We start from the raw sequence: 17,323 nt of genomic DNA, 5'->3' as shown, positions 1-17,323 counted from the left end.
TTAATTATGTTATCTATATTCTTGCTGCCTGCAGCGGGAGGCAAACAATTCGTAAGCTCAGAAACAATTGCAATAGCTGTAACCCTCGCGCCTTTTTGGCTCGCGCACAAGTAACTCGTTGCGGGCTGAACGAATTCAAAAAAAAGGACGACAGCAGGTCTCGTAAAGTTTTATAAAAACAGTTGGGTTGATATACAATGTTGTATTGTTTGATTTGCTGCTAATTAGGCTAAAAAGTATTTTTTTTTGTGCGACTAAAGTTTTTTTTTTCTTTTTTGCGATGCAAAGCCAACACTGGTCAAGACTCGTCAAGCCGTACAGCCATAGCCATTCGCTTTTTCTTCCTCCATGGTGTGCGACAATCCATCGTGTGCGAGTTGCGAAGCGCCAACGAACTTGGATTATCTTAGAGAAAGAAACCCTGCTGCTTTCTTCTAGACATCTTTTTGCGTCCTCAACGAAAGGTAAGACATTTTTACAAGTGCCGGTGAGTGGGGAGAGGGCGAGGAAATCGTCTTTAGCTTTCCGTGTACTGCAAACGCCGTACCAGCCGTACGTTGTGCCAAAGTTAGGCATGACTGGATTAAAGCGTCTTGAATGACAGTGTAAAAACGCGCTCAGGGAATCACCTTTTCTTCGCAAACATAGGCGCTTAAAGCTATCAGCAGTACGTGCACGTACCCTCGTTGAAAGAAAGTCGTTGAGCATGCCCGCGTTCGCATTCAGCCCGGCGCTACCTACGACGGGGTGTGCGCAGTGGCTACTTTTACGTTCACTCAGGTTTACGGAAAGGGTTGTAACAATTTTTACTGTGTGAGCTCGTTGCGGAGATGCGTTATGCATTGGCCTTGAGGTGAAATGTAGGAACGTGTCACGAAACGTGTAGGAAGCCGTACGGTGAGTTTTAGGTATGGGGGTGATTTCACGACCCCAGAGGGGACGCGGCCGTATAGTGTTTACGCCGAGGTGCCCTTTAGTGTAGCTCACGCCGGCGAACGCGGTGAAGTAAACGCATTTTGCTGACGCGAGCATGGAGCGTGTACTAATATATTTGTCGTGCTTGCTTATGCACTTGTAGACGCACGTATCAATACCCGCCGCGGTGTCTCAGTGGCTAAGCCGTAGTGCTGCCGAGCCCAAGGACACGGGTTCAATTTTCGGCCGCGGCGGCCGCTTTTCTGATGGAGGCGAAAAGAGAAAACGCCCGTATGTACGACATTTAGCCGCACGTTAAAGATAACCACGTGGTCAAAATTCATCCGGCGCCCTCCACTACGGCGCGCACACCTCATATTGATAGACGCCGTCAAAGCGCGTAGGTGAAAAGCATGCATCGTATCCAAACTCACCCCACTGACTCTACGAAGCTTGGAGTTGGGCTACTTGGTGATTAAAAATATTGAAATATGAGGGGTGGGGGGAGGGGAGAATTTAGCCTGGCCAATCAGGGTTTCGGTGCGCAAAGTTACGTCCCTCCGCAGCTGCCAGTCACCGTGTGAATGTATTGTGTATAAAGGCCCATTCACACTTGCGACAGGAGCAACAAAAGTGGTGCTGATTTCTTTTCTTGTTGCTGTGACGAAAATTGCTCGAATCTGCATTAGCTGTAGATTAGCGCCAACCAAAATAGTTCAAAAGCAGGCTAAAATTCTTTTTGTGTGTCTAATTATGTAGCCATATATAGGACTAAATAAACCATGAAGTTTGAATTTACATGTATTTGACTTCTTCTGTCGGGTGGCTCCAAGAAGAAACCTGTAATTGTTGCTTTTGGTTTTTCAGGTGCTGACTGAAGAGTTGGGGAAAGTTTGAGCCGAGATGTTCCTGGCATGAAGCGTGATGGGCACATGAAAGGTTGTACTTACATTGGAGGTTATAAAGCATTAAATAAAAAATTTAAAGCTTTGCGACATTGTCTGATCTGTTTTGCATGCCATATTTTGCAACATGTAATCTTGTTGCAACATGCAATTTTTGCAACATGTATTTCATTCAGTATATTTGTTTTCAGCAGCCTGCTTAACTGTTCAATACTTCACTTTTTCAAGCTAACTTGTTGTTCTTTAGCGTGCATTTCTGGAAGTTCTGTCTTTAGCAGTTTAATGAAAATATCCCAAACATACTCGGTATAGATTCATAAAGCTTAATAGTGTAGGTTTCAGTTTTCTAGTAAACTTGAGAACCTGTACTTGCTGTAAATTTCAGTGCTTTATTGATAACATGCCTTGAAGTACTACTCCAGCTTTAAGAATGCTAAATTCAAAAGCCCCTTCTGTAGCTTGTTTTGGCAAAACCCTAATTATAAATGCTCGTGCCACACAATATGTGGACTCACAACTCCACACCCTATTCATATTTTTCTTGGCAAGAGTGGGAGCAGGGATGCTTGCAGTAGCATAATAGCGTGGAAAGTTGTGAGCTTATTGTCGTAACCGCTTTTCAATACAGAACCATGTGTACACTGCGGGCTGTCATGTTGAAGCATCCTGTTCACCGAGGTGGTAACCGCCTACTACAACTTATTCATATTTATATATGTTGACACAACAGCCCGCGGTGTATGCATAGTCCTTATTGAAAAGTCATGACAATAAGCTTGCCACATTCCACTGTATTATGCTTCTGTAACATCACTGTTCGCACTCTTGGCAAGAGAAATATGAATAGGTTGTGGAGTTGTCTGACCACAGAGTGCATGGGGCAAGCATTTATAATTAGGGCTGTGCCAAAACAAGCTACAGAAGAGGCTTTTGTACCAAGTATTTGTAAAGCTGGAGTGGTGCTTCAAGGCATGTTATCAACAAAGCACCGAGGTTTACAGCGAGTACAGGTTCTCCCCGATTCAAAAAATTTAGGACTAGAAGCGGACGTCCGGTGGACATCCAATATCCGCATTTTGTTATCCCCTGGACGTCCCCTGTACATTTCAGTTTGGAAATGTCCAATTTTGAACATCCGCCGGATGTCGGAAAATCCGGCTGGGACGTCTGTCGGACGTTCGTAGGATGACCAATTCCTTTGCATCGGACCATCCCACGGACGTCTGTAAAACGTCCGCTGGCTTTCTGCGGATGTCTGACGGACGTCCAAATGTCCGACAACGGATGTCCAACGGATGTTTGATGGACGTCTGTGGTCCACTGGGAGCAATCATGAACATGGTTCATATCAGGCAATTTCACGCAAATTAAATTTTGATGGGAAGTTGGAATAGCCAAAATGTCGATGCAAATACTTTATTTACAATCCGCTAAGAATGTTGCGCTCAATTAAGAAAAATCCGTAATTTTTTCGTTGTTGTCGAGCGGGAAAGGCAAAACTAACGCAAAATGAGCTGCAGCGTTTATTATTCCCTTCGTTACCCACAGTCCACTATACCTACAGTATATTGAAGCAATTGGATGTCCCGCAGAACCAATTTCGAGCGCTCCGCGCGTAAAGAAGCAGCGTTTCTGGCCCGACTGGGCGCGCGGCCGTACGCGCGGCCAGCCGCCGCTTTCAGTTGTTGTTGACTACAGCGCCGCCGCTATTTTCTGCGCGAAACGAGCACCTCTCCGGGCGGCCGGTCGGGCCACTCTAAAACTTCTAGTACACTCTAGTTTTGGCCAACGTTTTGGCTTAGCGTCTACGCGTAGCGTCAATCCGCTTTTTGCCTTTTAATTTTAAAAGTAAGTTTTAAAATATAACGGTATTTTCATTGATTAAACGAACACAAAACTTTAGAAGTAATTATTTGAACTGTTCAAAGCGTTGGAGGCGGTTTCCTGAGAGAGGCAAGGCAAGGCAGGCCGCAGCAGCCGCAGCACGTTGTGTGTGTGGTGCGTGCGGTGTGCGGTTGTCGTATCGTCGTGAGCCGTCACAGAACGTGTTTTGTTGTGAGCTCGCGTTTGATCGTGCTGTGCATAACTTTTTCCTATGCAAAACGACTGGCATCGAGCAGCTGCGGAGCACGGAGACGATGTATCACACAAAAAAGGACGTTGACAAGCACCTTGCCGGCATCCTGGAAAAAATTAAAGACGAAAATGAGGTAAGAGGTTGTTGGCGCCGTTCCTTGTGACCATTAGGAGCACGCCAGCGGTAGGCGTACAAATTGAGTTGACATCATTGCGACGTCGCGTGATGGTTGGCGACATAACTTTTTATGTTTCATAAGTTAACAATCGCTGGTTTCACGTACACATCCAGCGTTTTGGCGGTTTGCCGACGTTAGGCTTAGCGCGATATTCGAAACTTTAGCGCATACTTTTTTTGCTCTATTTTATCTGGGTATTACCGTTTAGCGTCGCAATTAGTGTACTTTTAGAATTTTTTTGTAGCCTAATATATGACCAGGTATTTTCTCTGTTCGGTCATTACCCATGCACTCGTTGCCTTTGCGTCAGTGGCGTTGCAGCATGAAAAGTGTACGCACTTGCCTGCCTATCGGCTGGAATGGTTAGGCAATGCGTGTATTCTTGTTCACAACACAACGCTTCATCGCTAGGTAGTTGGTAAATGCGTCAGCGCTAATTCTGGAGTGTCGACAGTTGACATGTCCTACGCATGCCAACCATAGACTCGTCCATTCATTGCTATCAGCGAGCTGGAGAAAGTTCGGGAACTTCGCGCTTACGAATAAATCCATTGGTCTAATGCAAAGCCAGCTACCTATTAAAAAGGGGCAACGCACTTGCTGGAAGTTGACGACGATAGTAACCACGCGGTATATGTTAGGTAAATAATGCCGTGCCTTCTCTCGCTTCTCTGAAAGTGACGGCGAAAGACCTGCCGCTGACAAATAGCATCCCTGCTCTTCAATTCATTTGCTAGTTTAGTATTTACATTATCCGAAAATTCCAACTTGTAGCCTAGTGTACACCATTGCGACACCACCAATGCCTTGCTGTATGGCACGAAGCCATTGCAGGCAAGTTCATGTGCGGCTAAGTTTGCCTCATCAAACGCTCACTCTCACGACAATGCGAGGTGGTGTGTGAATTGTTGCAGTGACAGTTCACGATGCAGCTGCGGCAATGTTAGCACAGACAGCTGTGTTGTCGGAGCATTTTTTCACCTGCTATGCCCGTCATCTGCAGTCCTTTAATGCTGTGAGCGGTTTAACAAAAAAAGAAAATTAATATTGCTTCATGTGTACATCCCGCGATTAAGTGTATAAGAAAGAAGGCGGCATATTTTGAGGATATTTTATGTAGCTGGGACAGAAGACACCTTGCCCCTAGTGACATGCAATATTGCACATAGCAAACCAACACTTTGTGTGGATACATGAAAATAAATGCCAGCCGTGGGGGAAAAGAGATCGGCCAGGGCCGCATACACGACTACAGTCGGAGAAGAACTGCAGTAAAAGCTCGTTAATTCAAACTCGAAGGGGACCATAAAATTGTTTGAATTAAGTGGAGTTCGAATTGGAGGGCGTGCGGTAGAATGAACATCGCGCCACACTGCGCAGGCAGAACACGAAGAAGCCACCTCTGGACTCGTTATCGCAAATTAGGCGCTACTACATGTTTGTTGAGCACGCCACCTGATCCCAGGCCCGGACTAGCGACCGTGGGTGGCACAAAGAAAACCTGTAACGGCATGCCTAGGAGCACTGGCGCCAGTGTTTTGGCGCCCGCAGCGAAAGCGGAATAAGCTGTCGCAGCACTGTAACGCACGCTGTAATTGCATGCTGTGGCACATCGTAATCACTCTGGGCGGATTTATTCTGCGGGGAGCGATGATTTAATTAGGGGATCCAAGTTCGAATGAACCATTCTGAATACTGACGCGCTCGAAACATACGCTGGGCGAGCACATAGCGTCCGCATCCATGGCGTCGGGTGTAGGAGCATTTGCGTGAGAACGAGAGCAGGGAGAGAGCCACAGCCACACATAAATGCGCGGGAAGGCACATATATTGCATAAACATAGTGCGTCACGCCACACCAGGAAAGACTTGCACGGGAAGCGTACGAGAGGGGCACATAAAAAGTGTAAGAACTGGGAGGATGTGACTCCGGACAAGCAGTCAAAGGAGCGGGGTCATCTGAACCTTCCAAAAAGTCGAGATGGAAAGTCGTGTTACACTTGCACACACCTGACAATGCGCCAATCCGTGAGGGCCAACGGGATGTTGACGACGGTACAAGCAGGCGCTGGTTGATCTGCAGGGTGCGGTGCTGAGCCTCTGTCATGGGGGGCAGGGACGCGCCATTCATTGCGCGGACCATGCTGACATTAGGCCTTGTGCCTACACCGCCCCATGGTTGATGGCGAGAACCAGCAGATTGCTGCGGCTGTGCCTGTGTAGATTCCTTGAGGAATTTTTGAGGGTGGTGCGGCTCGGGGTCTCTCTGGCTGCCAGGGCTCCTGTCACCAGCCTTGAAACTGCTTCCAATCCGGGACATCACTGATCCTCCTCTATCTTGTTCCACCCCAATTTCTTCCTTTCCCTTCATACCTGAAAGGGAGGTCGTCCACATTGAGAGTAGATTGATTCAAGAAAGGGCACGAGGGGGCGGATGTTTGGCACTAACCTGCACTCATTGCTTTGTCGTCCCTTTCAGGAATGTGCGACAGTTTCTGGCTCAGTCTAGTGGCAATGGAGAAAGGAGGGTTCTCAGTGTAGTCTATAGGCACCTTGACGTGCATTGATATAGAAGGATGCTTGTTCCTCCAACTGTTTCCTTACAGGCCAGGTTCTGGAGATTATAAGTTATTTTGGTTACAGTACTGTGAGATTTTGTAACACTTTCGGTAGCTCGTACTGGCTGCATTCATTGTGCTGCGACAGAAGCACGGCTAACCCAGGTTGGCAGTGTCGTTGTAAGGTAGGTACGGCAGAGCCCCCGGGCTAGCACGGGGGTCGGTATTGAGATGCGAGTGCGCCTTTGCCTGAGGTACGTGGTTCTGGGATGTCAGTTTCACCCGTTGCTGCTTGCGATGAGCAGCACCCGCAAAAGGAAACCGTGGCGGTACAAAAGTTGTGGCATGCACAGAGGCACAGACTGCAGGGTAGATGCCCCGCGGGGGCAGGAAGCGGGGCTGGGCTGTTGTACACGGCTGCGGCACACTGGGGAATCACTTGGATGTGCGCCCCCGTGAACAGTAGGGAGTTGCAGGGGAAGCTGCACCTAGTTGCTGCAGCACGCTTCTGTTGCAGGTGCAGCTATGTAGCCAAAACTAGAGGGTAATGGGAAACTTGCTGCATAGGCGAGGACTGTCCGGTGTTGTGGAGCTTCCAAGGGGGGTAGCATAGTCTAATGTTCTGGTGATATGGAAATGTACGTAATGGATGCTTGTTCACTGTGCTGGCCAAGTTGTGGGGGCCTTGGGCCTTTCTACCTGCAAGTGCTTCTGTTTCCTCCAGTGCTGACTGGCGATCAGAACAGTGCGTGCACGGTTTCACACACTTGGTTCTCAAGCCACGCCCTCGTACGGCTTGTCATGATTGCACAAGACTGCGTGCCTGCAGTGAACATTCGCGTCGACTGTTCATTATTGAATTCCCACACCAGTGGTGGGGATATTCGAGAGAAGAAATGGGAACATTTAGTTTATCATCCGTGCAGCCTCGCCTGTGGAAATCCTGAACACTTTGCTTCTGATAGACTTCGCACAGTTTTACCTGTCTTGATTTTAATGGCATGTTTTTCTCTTTGTCACAGCGTTGTGCTGTCGAATTTGGCTGTACATGTTCAAACGAGTGTGCTAGTTGTAAAACGTACAAATTTGTGAGGGGTGAGCGATGATAAAAATGCTGATAAAGGGGCATCCTTAAAATTTTACTGATTGGTGCACTCAGAAAATGGTGTAAGTGCTGCTCCATCGTAAAAAATTCCATGATTATAATTTCAAGTTGTACAGTAAGCCATCGTTATAATAATGAAGTCCCCAGCACTGACAACTGGCTTTGCTGTAAGCAATACTTTGTAAAAAGTGGGGACCATGAAGCTTTACTGTATGCACTAACAGACAGCAGTGTGACCTTGCATTTGTCACTATTTCATGCTTTTGAAGTCTTGCCTCTGCCCTCGTTGATTTCAGAGAAAGATCAGAAGCTTCGCCTTCGCCAAGATGTATTTTGGTGTCAAGGACTATGAATCTGCCCGGCGGTATGTAGCGCCTGCCTCCATTTCTCCTCCGTGCTGTGTCATTGGTGTTACAGCAGGCTATAAGGATAGACCTTGTTGCAATAAATAGTCCAGCCATTGTGCTATTAAGTAGCTGGAGGTCTAGTGAGGTAGTAAACCATTTGATACATTCCTTCAAGCTTAGACAGTGTGTGCCAAGAGTGCCTTGCTGCACACATCAGCATGGCAACTTGCCTTGCACATCAGTTGTAAGATCAGTCCCCGAATACCTTCGAAGGTATCGAATACGCAGTCAGCAGATCTAAAGGTTGGCAGCCTTGAGCAAGGCAAAGCAAAAATGTGCATGGTGTTTTACATGGCTTTAAATAAATCCAGTAAACAGTCAATATAACGAAATTGTTTTAGTGGAAATTTGAATTCATGGGGATGTTTCATGGTTTGCACTGCAGTGTGTAGCCATTTTTAACGAATTATCACGTGTAACACAGTGAGCTTCCTGTCGCCAGGGTTTATTGTAGTTTTTAAAATGAAGTAAGGAGTTATACAAGATGAAATTTGTCAGACAAAATTTTTGGAAAATTTCAGGAAAAAATGCCAGATATGTGTGTATCTCAGAAGAAAAAAGATTTAAAGCATTTTTTTTTTATATATGGTCTTCGTACATGTATTATCAATAACCTTAGTAAAAATTCCAATAAAATTACTTCTGCTCTTTGCACACACACAAAAAAGATTTGTGGGCTGTAGTAACAAAATTTTATGCAAAAACCGTTAAGATGAAAAATGTACAAGGTGCATTCAAAGAAAGCAAAGTAGATTGGCACTCTGGATGACAGTTTGTGACACAAAGTAAGGGGTGGAAATGCAAAATTTGATTTTTCGAAGACAATATTTTTAGCAAGATTTACAAAAAATATCAAAGGTATACTTATATCTCAATAGAAAAAAGTGAAGCACATTTTGGAATATACAAAACCTCTTTATGTGTATTAGCCAAATGGAGTAAAATTCAAAGTCTTAGCTCAAGTAGTTTCCCAGCTACGAGAAATGGCTTCCAGCTGTTCGGTTTCACGTGCCATTGGACAAAGCCATCATCGCCTGGGCCTCTCCCTGAATGAAATGCCAATCCTCCTCGATGACAAGGAAGTCCCAAGCGACATGTGCACCCTGTAGATAAGATAAATAACATCCGTGACATGCTTAAAGCACTCAAACCGGCTACAGAGTGTGCCAAACTGGAAGAAACCAAAATCTGCTGATAACATTCTGCCAGTATTCAAGGTCAGTTCCTGTGATAACTACCTCTCAGAACGAAGCCCTGATAAAGCCACATCGTCCACAGACTCAAGACCCGTTCACACTTGCGACGAAAGCGACGGGAATATTGCGCTTTGTCGCGCGATGATAGTTTTTGGTGAATGGTCGGGACAAATTTTTGTCGCCGCGCGACGAAGCGAGATAATTTTCGGCGTTTTCGTCACAGTGTGAACGGGCCTTCACTGCCACTGATAAAACAAGGAAACCCACCGAAGATGCGGTCGAATCACGCTATTTGCAGAGCTCAGTGGTGCGTGTCGACTACAGGCACGTAGCTATCTTGATCTGTAACCATGGCACAATTTGAATCTTTGCATTACATTTCGAATGTCGCCACCTGGCTGACGAAATACGAACTATACAGAAAGCAAAAGTTTATTTTTCCAGAGACATGGCAGATGGCACTAATGTTTTTAAAACACCTAGTGTGGTTTTGGATTGGCGTTCGAATGTATTGATAGCTGGCGCTCAGTTTCAGTTTGTTCTTTGAAATTGGTGTTATTTGTAGCCATTTCTGGGGCTTTACAAATGTAATGTTAACTCCGATAATGCCATGTTGTTCACATAATTGCTGCTGGTGACAATATCATAAAAATACGCTGAAGCTGAGTAAATACAGACTACAAAAAACGAAAGTGTACTTCTCCCACAACATGGCAGGCAGGTACACCAGAGATTTTCAAATGTCCTGTGCAATTTTGAAATGTGTGTTCAAATGTATTGTTAACTGGCTAAGGACGTCCTGTGGGTGCGGTACAGAAAAAGTTAATTAGATGGACTGAGTGGGTGATAAAAGTAATCCCCAAACCATTTGTCGTTAGAATTGTTCCTATTTAACCCTATGGCATTTGCTTTGTCCTGTATGAAGGTACCTGGCAGACTACCTGTCTGTGAATGACAAGCATGCAGGAGCCTTCAAGCTTATGGGCCAGATCAACGAGGCCATGGGAAACCCAAATCAGGCTCTCCAGTCCTTCAAACAGTGAGTGCCAAGCTTTGTGCTCTTGTAGTCATTCTAGATGGTATTCGCATAAAAGTTTAGTGGGCGATTTCTTGTCCTGGTAACACTGAAGGCCACCATGATCGTGTCTGCGCGTGCGTCTGCATCTCACAAGGGAAAAAAAAAAAGCAAAACAAAAAAAATAAAACAGGCTCGGGCGTTCGGCATCTGCGCCGTTACCAAGCGATTCTCGGCTGTGGTGGTAAGCAATGTATATGAATAATCACAGTGGCATTGTGTGGGGATGCTTTACTTGCCCTAGAGAACTCCACATAGAGAATAGAACCTTGGTCGCGAAATGCGGCACGACACACGAAATGCCTACTCTGAAGCGCAGTTGGCTGCGAGCACGGCTATAGACGCAGGTGCACCCGCCCATGGCTGAGTTGTTCAGTACAAAAGCAAAATAATGCTTCAGAAGAGGTTCACGCAAATGCCAATGAGATACGGCGGTAGCGTAGCAGCGTAGCTGTGAGTGCATTGTTGGCTAGAAGACTAGCGACATGTATCGGCAAGTGACCGAACGGCCGAAGTGGAAGCGTTCGTAAAAAGCTGAGCAATCTGTGGCCAATGCCGAAACCTGGCAGCTGGCAGTCCCTTACCTCGTGTCTCGTGACAGGTAGCCTGTAGGGCGCTGCACGAAACAGCAGTAAACGTCGAGGTAAGGCTTTTTTGAGCTCGCTGGAATACCCATGCCTGCACTTCCCATTGCTAGGTGACACACGGTTGCCGGCATGTGCACCAACCCAGTGAGTACAACCTATAGGCGTTGGTGCACTGATTGTCATGTGCATTGAAATCTGCCAGAGAACATAGTGTGACATGCCATTGACTACCACCATTTTTAACAAATTAGCCTGTATCCACTTTGAAGTTCACGAGGCTATGTCTGCGTGCATTTTTATGGTGATACTCCACTGTGACCGAATTGAGGGAAACTAAAACGTTTTGTTGCAACAGATTGCGTGCTTTAGTACGAAGCCAAAAGGAATACATGTGTACCAGTTTTATGTTGGAAAGTTTAGTTGAGGGGAGCTTGCTAAGTTTTGGATATGAGGGCTTGTCTGATGACTGTTAGGGCCAGCATTGTGACACAATGTAGGAAATTTGAAGGATGTCGACAGTTCTGTGTGTGGTGTGTGCGCATGTGTTTGGACAACGCCGCCTGTATAATCATTGCCTAACGCGTGAGCGAAAAGTGGCCAAACAGCCGCTCTCCTGTTGCTCTCTCCTACCCTTTCCTGCTCCGTAGCCTTCCTGCGTGCTTTCATGTCTGCCGGCCAGCGCCGCTTCTCGGAAACTATGCAAAATAGTTGACAGTTTGTTTAGCGTTCCCCAGGCAGTGCTCCTATGCCTTCTTGTTTTTCCCCATACCCGTCTGTCTTGGTCTGTCGCTGATTAAACCGCCTTTGCCACGGAGCAAAATCACTTGTGCTGCAGCAGGCTGATGCTGGCTTTGTGCGCATATCTACTTGGATCACGGGCCCCGAAATTTTTTGAGTGGGGCATCCCCCTCTCTCTCCTCTGCATTTCGGTCTTGTTTTGTCTTCGCTGTTCGCACTCCGCTTCGGTACGCACTTTTAAAATTGAGGACTGTACTGTAGAAGCGCCCGGATAGCGTGGCGGGACCCTCAGCTGCTTATCTGCGCTGGTCTTCTGCGCTGGTCTTTGTGTCCCTTGTTGTATCTGTCCTTGTCTTACGCTGCGCAAAAATTCAGCATGAATTCTGAGTACCAACTAGCCCGCCTAACGGTGTTATCCTTTTGTTTTCCGTAATCTTCAAAAATTTACAAGCACGTGATATCTTTGGAAAATAATGGTAGAAGTGAGCACCGGAAGAAAAAATGTGAACGCAATTTTTTCTTCCCTAAATCCTCCAGAGAGAAAAATATCAGTAAAATAATGGCTGAACCATCCGAAGATACCGTTCTTCTGTTCGCTATTTGTCTACCCGACAATTAATATTTTCTTACACTATTTTAGTTCCACCTCCGTCAGTTATTCTTAGAAAAATGCAGCAAGTATGAAGCGAGCGACGCGTTGGACGAGGTCCCCAGTGCGCACCAGAACGAGCGCCCCGTCGCGGCTAAGATGTGAGTGAAACGGCTCTTGAAATCCAACAGGCAAGCTCACAGACACACGTTGTAAAAGTGGGTGCAGCGTTCGCGGCTCGCGAGCAGTGATGTAAGGCGAGATGTCCGCGAGCGCCACATAGCGGATGAGTGCCTGAACTAAGCATCCCTACCCTTCCCATTGAAAAGTGCGCGACGCGTTAGGCAATGTTTATACAACGCGGCGTTGGTTTGGATAATGTATCGTAACCTAAAAGGGGTGTCATGCATGTGCTTGCTTGTTCCAAGCTTTGGTAGGGTTCATGATTGTGTGAAACACTAGCACTGCTTGAAGCACTAAATTGTTTATTCTATTTTGTAGCTCCCTGGCACTAGAAGAGAACCAGAAGGATGTTATCCTGAAAAGTAAGTAGTGCAGCAGTTTTTAGTATCTTCACCGCACATTGTCCTGTTCTAGAGAGTAGTTTGGGGTTCGGTTAGTGTTCTGATTTCTGCTGGTTGCTGTGCTTGTTTCAGTCTGTGAAATCTACAGTGAGACTCCTGCAGACAGGGAAACCATCAAGGTATGCAAATACAGTTTAAAATAAGGTCATTTTTTTAGTACTTCTATACTTAAGATTTCAGATCAAGGAATGGGTACAAGAACGTTTAGTGCGTCATGAAGCATTGTGAATGGTTCTCTTGTTAGCTGCTTCCTACCGCACATATAAATGCATTTCTTTAAACAACGCATTATGAGATATCAGAGTGCAGGTGACAGTGAGGTTGTTTGGAGTGTGCATCCCTTTCAGGCAGTTGCAAATGTCTCAGCAAGAAATTAAAATTGTTCGAACTTGTTCAAATAACTGGTGTAAGCACTTCTTTTTTTTAACTTAGCAAATGTCTGAATAGACAACCTAGAAGAGCTCAGAGCTTGGTTTTGTTATGATTCGATTTGGCCTCTGGGCTGAAGAAAAATCCAGTGAAATGTGTATGTAGGATATCAAGCTCTGGGAAGCAGTCAAAATACAGAGGTGGAAATAAACGCTCTTACTCCAAGAAGCTTCATTCACCAGTGGTGATTCATTGATTGCATTCCTGTTTAGGGGGCCACTGATCGTGTGCTGTGCTAACAGTAGCAATGGCAGACTGCTCACGTGTTCTTTGTAAGGGGCCAAGGAACGCAGCTTGGGCGCTTGCCGGTAGTTTGCCTATTCCCTGCGCAGCAAAAATTACTGGAACAAATTTGTTTTATCCTCATCCGGCTGTTCGCATCCGGTCTGCGCTCCTTTACGACCATGGCCTCCCGTGTGAGCGGCGGTTTCGGTAATGCTGCGCGAATTGTCTTCAGCTTAGGAAAGGGAAAAAATTATACGGAAGCAAAGAAATCCCCATAAGGTGAAAAGCTTGAATCCAGAGGAGTGGCATAACTGGTTCTCTGGTAGCAAATAGCAAAATCCAGTGATTCCTTAGAAGAAAATCACTTGTTCAGTATCTGATCAGAATATGTAGCCACCAGATTGTACTGCAGAAACAGCATAACAGAGGTTGCAGGAAAGCTACAGCACGTACTGTAGAGCCAACTGGTCCCTGTGAACAGCCAAGGAAAAGCAGGACACAGATTGTACTGCAGAAACAGCATAACAGAGGTTGCAGGAAAGCTACAGCACGTACTGTAGAGCCAACTGGTCCCTGTGAACAGCCAAGGAAAAGCAGGACGCACTGCAGCTGCACAGAAAGGCAGCTGCAGGGGGAGCCTGGTGGCTAGCGTGGGAACCACAAGTTGTCCCATAAATTGAGCCTTTTGGCCTGCCTGTATGTATTGCAAATGCATTACATGACTCGGTAGGCCAGAAATTCGCCTTCCCTAGCGCACATGCGGCACACAAAATGGCGCATGGCGTAGAGAACAAAAGTATAAAGTAATTGACCTCGAGAAAAATTGGGTAAGCTTGGGTATTGATGCGAGTTGAACCCAGGGCCTGTGGAATGTGAGGCAAGCACGTGTTGCTGAGGGCTTCGTGGGCCTGGCTGACTAAAGGTGGTCTTTGACTTAGAAGCAGGTGTTAGAGCCACCGGCTGAAGCCTACATAAGTAATTTGAGCACGCTATTACGGAAGTAGCAATCAGGTGAGTAGCAAAGTACGTGTCCACCAAATGTCCTCTTTGCTTGGCGATGTGGACGTGACTATGTACCGGCTTGATGTTAGGCTTAACGCTACGTTTTAGCTGTAATGTTGCCAATCGCTGGCGGGCAGCTGTATGTACAGTTAGTTTGACGTTGGTTGGCATGTAAGGTTCAGCGTTATGCCAACGAGCCTACAGATAGGCCTAACAAAAGCAATTCACCAATTCAACCGTAACGGGGAGAAAGAAAAAGGCTCAAAGGGGAAATGATGAGAACGATAATGAGAGAAAAATGGATTTCAGCATGTGACCTTCTTACTCGTGCGGCTACCTCATCCAGTAGTGCAGCAGTTACGTGATGTCCAGGGCCCGCAACCCCAGCATATCTATTAAACAATGGACACTAAAGCTTTTGCATTCGCTGCAGCATAAGGAGCGCTTTGATGCTCTCGTAGTTTGTTCAAGGCTCACTTAGGCCTGTTGTGTCACTCTTGCATGCAAGCGAAGTGTTCTTGCCATGTGCCATTACAAACTTTTGCTGTGCCCTCTCATATTTCCAGTACTGGCTGGAGCGAGCCGAGCAACTTTTCCCAGGGCACAGGGTCGTGTTCAAGCTCAAGGTTTGTGAGACTTTTGTTGTTAACGTCACCTTTTGTCCTGTGGGGTCTGCGGGAAAGTTGGGGGTTGCTTCATTGGAATGGTGCTGTCATGTCCTCAAAGTTATTTTATTGCTATTTAAAACTGGTTTGTGTTCACTTTTCCAGCCATACTGGGACACGGTGAAACTAGAATTCCTAGTGTTAGTGAAAACATTGTTTGTAAACATGTTAAGGGAATCATTTATGGCTTTCAGGACCCCTGTGATGTTGTAGCTATTGGTTACCATGAAAAAAAAAAGCATTTTCTGAACGGTGTTAAAAATGTTTGCAGAAAGCATGCATAGCTGCACTTGCAGTATGTGGGGAGGTAGCATGCACCCTTGACTTGTGCTTTTGTTTGTTTGTTTGTTTACAGGAGGGAATGGCAAGGGCTGCAGGAGGAGATGCTGCTACAGATGACATTGAAAACCTCATCACCACGGAGCTGGTGAGCTCTCTCTCTCCCTCTCTCTCTCTCTTTTTGTTTGTTTGGTGTTGCTTTTGTGGGGAATTTGCCTGTGGCAGTTTCAGGCACATGTAGCTCGTGGCAGGCAAGGGGTGAACGCTTGCGGTGAATTACAGTGCTGCTTTCTGCCCCACCTTCCTTTATTAGCTCTCTAGCCTGGTTTTCCTTGGTGTGTCTGTGTCTGTCCTGCATTGTTGGGGTTGAGACCGTGTCGGTATGACATACGTGCGAATTTCAATGCAAAAAACTATTTTATTGGGCATGGCCTGCATGCATTTTGTAGTGTTGGTTAACGGGAATTTTTTTCTTGCTGACCAGTTTTGGTGAGAACTGGAAATGCAACATCAGTTTTCGTTATTTCAATTACACATCCAGCTTCATGCTGCAAAAAAAAAAATTTTTGTTTCTGGCTGCACAGAGCACTGGGACATTACCGTTGAGAATTTCCTATGCATCAGAAATGTACATTTTGAGAAAATGGCCTAGACAGAATGGAGCTATGTTTTAACCCTTTCTGGTCCGTTGGCTGGCCCTGCCCGAAAACGCAACTCGGCCGTAGCGATCCGTTGTTATGTTCTGCCTGAATTTTCTGCTTGACTTCGGTGTTCAAGGTTAAATTTTGTGGTCTTTACTGCGAAGCGGTATACCTCTGACCAGCCGAGGATATTTTTGTGTCCGTGTCGGCAGAAAACTCCCGGGCTACTCCTGGCTACACGAGCACACATCCCAGGCTACCACTGGGTACTGCCTACACCCTGGCTACATAAATAAACTGCTGGCACCGCCAGGGATCGAACCTGGGCCCGCATAGAGAAGAGGAGCAAGAGCCTGTCGTCTTGCCGACTAAGCTACGGCCAGACGTGCAGGAGGAGGCGACAGGTGGTTGTTTGGATTCAGCGTCTGGAGAGCGGGAGGGCACCCTTTGGTGGTTGCGCATGAAACAACAGGGAGGGGGAAGCAGTGAGAGGGATGAAGCCAAATACGTGGTGTCGCCCTCTCCCTCACCCTTTGAAAGACTGATAGTGGCCGCCAGAAATGGCACGTTTCAAACTGCGCAGTTAGGGGCTGGCACGTACGACATGAAAGCGTGCAAAAAAAGAACAGAACTCCCGCTCGCGCTGTTCATGCAGGGGGTGCGTGAGCACTGCGAAGACGGGAAATCCGAATTGCATTGGCCAAACCTCCGTTCAATTCATCAAGAAAGGAGTGAGACAAGGAGGCGAAGAGCGTGGTGGGCGGTAGCAGTGAGCGGATGGCACGTGTGTGAATTCAGGTGACGCCACCTGGGTAATCGCTGTGGGTGCTGTTTGCAGCTTCGCAGTACAGCCACCTTCACAGCGTGAAGTGGATCCAATTTTTCTCTTACTGTGATGTGCTTGCATTCTTTGTATACATGATGTGCTATTTCTTGATGGATAAGTTAACCTTGTTTGTTGGAGTTTACTTCTTTTTGCACAAAAGTGCAGCACAATGTTTAAGCACGGGCCTTCTGGATCCCACAGCGTTTTCATGTACGCGCTCTTTGCTGAGAAGCATGGTATAAGGTATAAGATAAGGTATAAGAGTACCACCACTGAGGCACGCAAGTCAGCAACGGCTGCCATTTTGGTGCTTATCAGGGTTGCAAGATCGCCGCTCTACGA

At 46.5% G+C, this 17,323-nt stretch overlaps 1 protein-coding gene across 1 annotated transcript in view; it reads left to right on the top strand.

The window, feature by feature from the left end:
• Positions 1-3,814: 3,814 nt before the first annotated feature.
• The window catches only part of LOC144169778 (E3 SUMO-protein ligase RanBP2-like), a 98,518-nt gene continuing 85,009 nt past the window's right edge, over positions 3,815-17,323 (top strand). The window contains exons 1-7 of the mRNA XM_077699112.1: positions 3,815-4,030; positions 8,035-8,102; positions 10,267-10,380; positions 12,832-12,875; positions 12,987-13,033; positions 15,137-15,196; positions 15,591-15,662. Of these exons, the coding sequence (XP_077555238.1) occupies positions 3,959-4,030; positions 8,035-8,102; positions 10,267-10,380; positions 12,832-12,875; positions 12,987-13,033; positions 15,137-15,196; positions 15,591-15,662 (477 nt within the window). The 5' untranslated portion in view covers positions 3,815-3,958. The remainder of the gene's footprint in view (positions 4,031-8,034; positions 8,103-10,266; positions 10,381-12,831; positions 12,876-12,986; positions 13,034-15,136; positions 15,197-15,590; positions 15,663-17,323) is intronic.

This window comes from Haemaphysalis longicornis, unplaced genomic scaffold (genome assembly GCF_048455015.1).
Source record: "Haemaphysalis longicornis isolate Haplotype H1 unplaced genomic scaffold, Haemaphysalis longicornis Haplotype H1 scaffold_2, whole genome shotgun sequence".
NCBI lineage: Eukaryota > Metazoa > Arthropoda > Arachnida > Ixodida > Ixodidae > Haemaphysalis > Haemaphysalis longicornis.
The sequence above is the reverse complement of the archived record's forward strand: the minus strand, read 5'-3'. Positions and strand labels throughout refer to the sequence as shown.